Source organism: Salvia splendens, chromosome 6 (genome assembly GCF_004379255.2).
Source record: "Salvia splendens isolate huo1 chromosome 6, SspV2, whole genome shotgun sequence".
In the NCBI taxonomy this organism is placed as follows: Eukaryota; Viridiplantae; Streptophyta; class Magnoliopsida; order Lamiales; family Lamiaceae; genus Salvia; species Salvia splendens.
In genome coordinates, this window is record NC_056037.1 from 38,432,335 (window position 1) to 38,441,045 (window position 8,711).

General features: G+C 44.6%; 1 protein-coding gene across 1 annotated transcript; it reads left to right on the forward strand.

The window, feature by feature from the left end:
- The first annotated feature begins 5,730 nt into the window (after positions 1-5,730).
- LOC121809685 lies at positions 5,731-8,497 on the forward strand. Its single transcript, XM_042210442.1, has 7 exons — positions 5,731-5,998; positions 6,075-6,155; positions 6,213-6,389; positions 6,700-6,870; positions 6,987-7,199; positions 7,282-7,370; positions 7,573-8,497. Exons 1-7 carry the CDS (start codon positions 5,920-5,922, stop codon positions 8,230-8,232), a joined length of 1,470 nt encoding a protein of 489 aa, XP_042066376.1. The 5' UTR covers positions 5,731-5,919; the 3' UTR covers positions 8,233-8,497.
- The last annotated feature ends 214 nt before the right edge of the window (positions 8,498-8,711 follow it).

The following is an 8,711-nucleotide window of genomic DNA, read 5'->3' on the forward strand; positions in this document are numbered from 1 at the left end:
CTATACGTTGACGATATGTTAATCTTGGGTAGCAACACTCAAGTAATTAACGATACAAAGGCCATGTTAAAGAGAAACTTTGAGATGAAAGACATGGGTCTAGCTGATGTAATTCTTGGAATGAAGATTCTAAGAACGTCTGATGGAATCATCTTAACACAATCACATTATGTTGAGAAGATATTGAATAAATTCAAAGCCTATGATGGCGCGCCGGTTAAGACTCCAATTGAACTCGACGTTCACTTGAGCAAAAACAAAGGCGAGCCCGTTGCACAAGAAGAGTATGCACGGGTCATCGGGTGCATTATGTACTTGACTAATTGCACTCGACCTGACATTGCTTGTGCCGTGAACAAGTTGAGTCGTTACACGAGCAATCCAAGCAAAGAGCACTGGAGAGCTCTTGTGAGGGTTTTGAGATATTTGAAACATACTCAAAATCTTGGGCTACACTTCTCGAGATACCCCCCGGTACTTGAAGGGTACTGTGATGCGAACTGGATATCCGATAATAGAGACTCACTTTCAACAAGTGGATACGTCTTTACTATTGGGGGTGGTGCTGTATCGTGGAAATCCACAAAACAGACATGTATAGCCCGATCAACAATGGAATCGGAGTTCATTGCCTTAGATAAAGCGGGTGAGGAAGCCAAGTGGCTTAAGAACTTCCTTGAAGATATTCCATGTTGGTCTAAGCCAGCACCACCAGTGTTGATCCACTGCGATAGCCAAGCGGCTATTGGAAGGGCAAACAATGACTTCTATAATGGTAAGTCTCGACATATACGTCGACGACATAACACCGTGAGACATTTGATCATAACAGGGGTGATTACAATTGACTATGTGAAGTCAATAGATAATCTAGCGGATCCGCTAACCAAAGGGTTAAACCGTGATCAAATGAACAAGTTGCTAGAGGGAATGAGTTTGAAATCCACAAACTAAAGAATTATCATAGTGGTAACCCAACCATGATGACTGGAGATCCCAAGAACTTGGTTCAAAGGGACAACTAAGCTATGAGAGTTCATGAGAAACACTCAACTATATCTATTCCCTAGAGAGCAATAGAGTGTTGGAGAACTTGCCTAGTGGTAAAGGCTAAGTCTATGACTTTTAATGGTTCTTAAGGATCTCAAAGAGATGGAGTTCTCAAAGAGACCAAGTATGGCAAGGTACTTAACTAAGAATCACCTATGTAAGTGCGAAGTGTGGTCGCTTCATAAAACACACTTATGAATCCAAAGTGGTGTCCAAGACCGCAATGGACACAAAACGTGAGAACGGATGAGGTTGAGGTGTTTAAGCGTTAACACCATTGTCTCGGTGCACGCCGTGGGGGATTAGTTCAAAGCATCGCGCTACTAAGCCGCCTGTGTATCCGATGGTGTCGACTATGGAGGGTTCAAAGCCAACAACTACCTATCCTTATGCTTATATACCTCTCGAGGGTTGAGCTTGTGTCTGCATGCATATGCATTCGGCTATTTCCACTCATGTGGGGGATTGTAAAAATCATGGATTAAATATGCCCGGTCAATGGATTTTGACCAAATAATAAATATGACGAGACATTTAATTTTGTGAAATTAAATGATATAGCATCGATCTACATTTTACGTAGATAAATGTAGTATATTCACTTTCTCAAATCCGATTTCCGGTGAGTGAGAAATAGTGAATTAAAGTTGGGCATAATTAGCTTTTAATTAAAGCTTGGAGTTTGAGCCTAGGGAGTAATTAACTAGTGTTAATTATCCCACATAGGAGAAGTAACACATATTTTAATGTGTTTAAATTAAGTGACTTTATGTTACTTAATAATTATAGTGGACCAAGATGTGTGAAAGAGCCCACAAGCGCGCACACGCGCGCGCCGCCGCCGCCCGCCCGCCCGTGCCAGTGGTCGCGGTCGCGGGCCGCGGGCCTGATCCCGATCCCGATCCCGATCTTGATCTTGGACTTTGGACTTGATCTTGGACTTGATCTTGGACTTGGATCTTGGCAATTGGTCTTTGGGCTTGGTGCTTGGCCCAAACTAATCTTTTTAGACCACCGTCGAGTCAGCAATCCAAGTGGCTTGACACATCGTCAAGCGAGGCACAGTCACGACTGCCACATAAGAAATCCACATGCTCCACACGCGAAAGGCACACTCCTGCCACACGCCTGTAACCGACGACGGTTACGAATTTGCCATGATGAGCCTTCAATGGCTTGGTTGACCCAGCATGGTGGTTTGGCCTATAAATAGGCTAGCCATACCACTGCATTAGCTACAAAAACAAGCATTCTCTGCATTCATAAGCTCTCTCCCTTTCTCTGCATTGTCTTTCTGTCGAAGCTCTGCCCTCTCCTCCATCCAGTTCGCCGGAGCTCTGCTGATAGCGGTGCTGCTTCACCAGAGACGTAGCCGTTTTACCTTTGGGGACGACACGCCAAACCGAGAGCACTACCGGGGCGTATCTCGTCTTGCGGGAAGAGGCCTCCTCGACTCGACTAAACTTTGTTCACGGTGTATTGTTTCTTTTCGTTGTAATTTCAGCTTCAGTTTCTCCATCTGTATTCCTTCATTTTGGGTTGTACTACGCCCTGTTTATATCTTGTAATCCCCAGAAGCCAACAAACCATTGTAACCGCCGAGCCGGTTTCCGGAAAAAAAATCGCCTAGCGCTAGGCGATGTGTGGGCGCTGGGCGATGCGCTGGACGATCCGCTCGGCGCCATTGCAGGCTCCGGATTGCCGAGCGCATCGCCCAGCGGATTTTTTATTTTTTTCATTTAATGTTTTTTTATGAAACTCATTCTTGGTTGTTTCTATTTTATAAAGACATCCGTGAATGTTTTATGTTCCACTTTCGATGTGGGACAAACTCATTCTTGGTTGTTTCTCTTTATTTTATAGAGACATCCTTGAATGTTTTGTGTTCCACTTTCGATGTGGGACAAACTCATTCTTGGTTGTTTCTATTTTTAGAGACATCCGTGAATGTTTTGTGCTCCACTTTCGATGTGGGACAAACTCATTCTTGGTTCTTTCTCTTTTATATAGACATCCTTGAATGTTTTATTTTCCACTTTCGATGTGGGACAAACTCATTCTTGGTGACATCCTTGAATGTTTTATGTTCCACTTTCGATGTGGGACAAACTAATTCTTGGTTGTTTCTCTTTTATAGAGACATCCTTGAATGTTTTATGTTCCACTATCGATGTGGGATAAATTCATTCTTGGTTGTTTCTCTTTTATAGAGACATCCTTGAATGTTTTATATTCCACTTTCGATGTGGGACAAACTCATTAATGAGGATGTTGTAATGTTATTTTAATTTTAATGAAGTGTGTTTTTTTAATTAATGTACTTTTTAAAATTTTAATATTATTTTTGAATTTTCCCGTATCTGTGTCGTAAATTTAATTCCGTATTTTGTGTGATTGTTAATTATTTATTTTATATAATTTTGAGTGATGTGACTAGGCTATGGCTGAGCTATTTGCTTGTTTTGATGATGTGACAGGAGAATTTTTAGTGTTGATGATGTGGCAGGAGGAGTTTGTGGCTAGACTATGGCTGCGCTATTCCTATTGTGGATGACCTTAGAGCATCTCCAATGGCGGCGTTAGCGTAGGCACGCCGATTTTTCGCGGACGCCGGTGATGACGCCGAACCATTGCAGCCGGCGTCAGCCAAACCGGCGTCAAAATCGGCGCGCCTACGCCGATTCTTGGACTGACGCCGATTCTGACGCCGACTCTCACGGCGCCATTGTAGGCCCCGAATCGGCGTCAGAATTTTAATTTTTTTTAAAATTTTTTCGAAACACTATATATACGCTCTTTGTACGTCATTTTCATTCGCACCACTTGTATTAACGAGTACTCTCTCTATCTTAATTTCTGTACAAGATCAACAACGAGAAATGGAGAACAACTACGAAGGTACTCCAGTGACGACCGGGTCTCAGACTCCCCCGACTCCCGGGGGAGGGTCTCAGACTCCCCCGGCTCCCGTGGGAGGTGGTTGGCCTCCGATGACCGGGTACTACAACATGTACCCGTGGCAGCAGATGATGCCACCGATGGTCGCCGGGGGAGTTTGTCGGCTTGGCAGGGGGTACCGCGATGCAACCCCCTATGCAGATGATGCCGGGGTGGGCACCCGGGATGCAGCCACCGGCGCAGCAGATGATGCCACCGCCGCAGGGGACGCCGAGGGGGGGGGAAACGTCTATCGGCCGACTTTTGATTTTTCCACCGGTTCTTCGCACACATCGACCCCAACGGATGCACAGTACACGCCGTTTGAGAGCTTCTCCTTAGAGGAGTTGGGTTTTGATATTAACGAGGTTCCGGAAACCCCCATTCCAAGCCGGGGAGTAGGGCGGGGTCCGAGCACCCCTAAGAAGAAGGGCAAGGCCAAGAAGGTCGGCGAGTCGTTGCAGCCGGTTGAGGATAGCGGGGTCCGGAGGAAGTGGACGGACGCGGAGAACGTTGCGCTGGCCAAGGCGTGGGTGAGTGTCTGCGATGATCCTCTCGTTTCGAACAACCAGAGGATCGTCAACTTGTGGGCCAAGGTAGCCGCAGCCTACAGGGCATTTTGCCCTGAAGGGAGACCGCGCACCGGGGAGGAGTGCCGGAAATGCTGGGACCGAATCAGGTCTGTCGTCTCTCAATTTTTGGGTTTGTACGCCAACGCCCTCCGTATGCGGACCAGTGGCCAAACAGAGGAGGACTGCAGGAGGATTGCAGAGAGAGTCTACCCGGATCCCGGGAAGTACTACGACTTCACCTACTGGACCTCCTACCTTGTGCTCCACGAGTCGGAGAAATTCCGGGCAGGTGTAGAGGCTGGCTGGCCGAAGAAGCAGAAACTGAACTATACCGGTGACTATAGCGGCATCAGCGGTGGTTCCCACGACCTCCCCGAGACGGCACAGGAGCTCCCGACCCCTCGTTCGTTCGGTCGCCGACCTCGCCCGGTTGGCCAAAGGCGGGCGCAACGGGAAGCGCGGGGGGCACCCCGAGTTCCCAGGAGGTCCAGTCGGCATCCCCCTCGGCAGGTCCATCGATGAGCTCAAATTCTTCGCGTGTCAACAAACACGCGTTCAAATGGTGAAGACCTTAGCCGACTTCCGGACGGCGGTGGACCCCGAGGAGAAGACTTATCTTCGCGTATTGCTCCGGAGCATGCGTGAAGAATTGGAGGGGTTTCAGAGGGATACCGGCGGGAGTAGCAGCGGCGTTGGGGGCGACGGAGGCGGCGGCGGCGACGAAGGGTTGAGCGACGACGGAGGCGAGGACGGCGGCGAGGAGTGATTTTTTATGTATTTTTTTTTTACTTTTTAATTTTTGTATTTTTTTAAAATTAATGTACTTTTTTTATAAATTATTGTACTTTTTTTTATAAATTTTAATATTATTATTCAATTTTCCTGTATTTGTCTAGTAAATTAAATTCCGTATGTTGCTACGATTGTAAATTAAATTATATAATTGTTATTAGCGATGTGGATAGGCTATGAGAGGGCTATTGCATGTCCAGATGATGTGATAAGAGGATTTAAGTGCAGATTATGTAGCAGTGAGAAGATTGTAGAAGGGCTATTGCATGCCCAGAACCATTTGAGATGCTCTTAAGGAGTATTTAATTATTTAATGTGAGGAGCAGCAACAGCAGAGCAGTGGGCCCTCAACACCCCAACAACCGTCTCCCTTCTTTCTCTCTCTTTTGTCACTCTCACTCTCACTCTCACTCTCACTCTCACTCGCCCCTCAAAAAATCCCATCGCTTTTTCATCAGCCTTCCCTTTTCCTTTCCTCCTTTTTCCTTCAAGAAGAAAACTTTGTTTTTTCGTTGCTAGGGTTTTGATTTTCAGGCAATGCTGAGCTCCTTCTGAATGCGATTTGAAAATGGGGAAAAATGTTGGTGTCCTGCTTTTCACTCTTGTTCTCCTCTTAGGCGGCGTTTCTTCTGCTCCTTCGCCTGCTAGTAAGTGTGTACTAGTACTGTAGTTTGAGTTTTCTCTCAATTCGTTTCCTTTTACTAATATTTATTCATTCTACAGGAATTCTTAATGGAGTTTTATCCAACGCATTTTCGATGCTGATGAAGTGGATTCTATCGCTCAAAGCCACAACTAAAACTGGTAAGGATTGGATTCCTTTTCCTTCTCCTCAACAGTGTTTAACTGTTTATGCTGCAGCTGTTTCGGGACGTCCGATGATCAAGTTCGAGGGCGGCTACAATGTGGAGACGGTTTTTGACGGCAGCAAGCTCGGAATTGAGCCCTACACGCTTCAAGTCTTGCCAGATGGCGACCTTCTTATTTTGGATTCCGCCAATAGTAATCTCTACAGGATCGCTTCATCCTTGTCATTGTGTAAGTTCCGTTTATCAATGCTTGTTATTCTGATAAGCTGAAAAGTTGTGATTGTTGAATTGTATAAGCATAACAGTATGCTCTTGCTTGCCACTCTTGTTAGCACTTTCGATTATAGGGATCTGATTTTCCTTGTTTTAGTAATGTTTGATTCTGGTTTTCAAAAAATCAGCTTTGATTTTTGTGGATTTGGAGAAAAAACAAGCTAAAAAGTGTCATTGGGTTGTGACTGTTGAATTGCATAACCACAACTATATGCCCTTGATTGCCATACTCTTGTTAGCGCTTTTCCTTGCTTTGGTAATTCCAGATAGCAGGCCGAGGCTGGTTTCAGGGTCGGGAGATGGCTACTACGGACATGTGGATGGGAGACTGAGGGAATCAAGAATGAATCATCCCAAGGGGCTTACTGTTGATGACAAAGGAAATATTTACATTGCTGACACGGACAATATGGCGATCCGGAAGATAAGTGATACAGGTGATTTGAGATGAGAGTTTCATAGATGTGAAATCAACTAAAAGGATTTAGATGTGTTATTTAGTCGTCTCGTGTTTTCATGAATCACTACCATAATTCTTGATTTTGTTTTCCAGGAGTCACAACAATTGCAGGGGGCAAAAGGGTTCGTGGAGGCGGACATGTGGATGGAGCAAGTGAGGATGCAAAGTTTTCAAATGATTTTGATGTGGTGTATCTTGGAAGCAGCTGCTCCCTCCTTGTAATAGATCGTGGAAACAAGGCAATTAGGGAGATTCAGCTCAATTTTGATGATTGTGCTTATCAGTATGGAAGTGGCTTCCCCATGGGTAAATCTGCAGTAGTATGGTTATCTAGTTACATTGAAATGTTGAATTCAACATATAAAACTCTTGTAACATTTTTTTGCAGGCATTGCAGTTCTTGTTGCAGCTGGCTTCTTTGGTTACATGCTGGCTTTGCTTCAACGAAGGGTTGGTTTGATCGTATCTTCTGAAAATGTGAGTCGTCATCCACTTTCTGCATCTCACTTCATCTCGGAGAAAATGGTAGTACTATCTAATTATTCTTGTGGTGAGGATTGTTGCAATATGTAGAAAGAAGAAAAAATGTGATTATCGATCTTTTCTCTGCATTGATTTATGGATTGGTTAACAGTTGTTCCATATTTGATTAACCGTATGATGTTATTTTCTCTTAAAGGATCAGGAAGCCATGAATGCGAGTTTTTCCGAACGTCATTATCAGAAGCCATTAAAATCGATGATGAGGCCACCACTGATTCCATCTGAAGATGAGCAAGAAAGGCAAGAAGAAAGTTTTCTGGGGTCTTTGGGGAGGCTTGTGGCACAAACTGGGGAATCTGCTGCTGATATTCTGGGAGGAGTGTTTCCCATGTTCAAGAAGAAGAAGCTGAACCTTCAATATCAGACGCAGCATCCGTACCAACAGCAGCTCAAGTACTCAAACGCTTGGCCCGTACAGGAGAGCTATGTTATACCACATGAAGACGAGCCTCCATCCATTGAAACCAGAGCTCCTACTCCTAAGAAGACGTATGCCTTCATGACGAATGACTCTGAGAAAATGCAGCAGCTTAGGCAAAGCCGCGCCTTCTATTCTGGCTGGGAAGGTGACCTTCAGAAGCAGCAGCAAACAAAGAAACAGCAGCATCATCATCAGTATCACGCACCACCTGCTCAGACCCACTACGAGCAAAGCCCTGAGATGACTAATGAGATAGTTTTTGGAGCAGTACAAGAACAAGATAGAAGGAGAGAAACTAGGGTGATCAAGCCGCCCCTAGATCATGGTGTTCCTCTCTATGATCATCAGAACATTCGGTCTCGACTTGGGCGTTGATCAGTTATGCATACAGAGCTGCTGTTTTGGTTTGATCAAGATATTGAATTGCGGAGTATGGGGTATAGCTGGATGCAAGATTACAGTATAAGTGCATCTTTGAGAGTGGAATCTGTTTATTCAAGTAGAATAGTGCAAAGTTTGCTATTTCTGGTTAAAATACAACTTCAACAGCCCTGTGAAAATGGGTGGAAGTTGTTCAAATTTTCTTGTCAGTAACTATATATATACTTTATTTATTGAATTATGCAGCCACCACATGGAAGAAAGTTCTCAGCTCTAGTTAAAAAAGCTCTGTTTATTAGTCAAGTTGTTGGGGGGGTTGTCAGCAGATCCATATGTTGCTAAATAATTGGATATTGCTTCAGTTTATTATAATGTGAGTGGTGAGCTACGATGAACTAGGCAGAAATTTTAACAATATTATTTTGTGCAATAATGTCTAAAGAGTAAAGACCTATATACCTCCTAATGTTGTT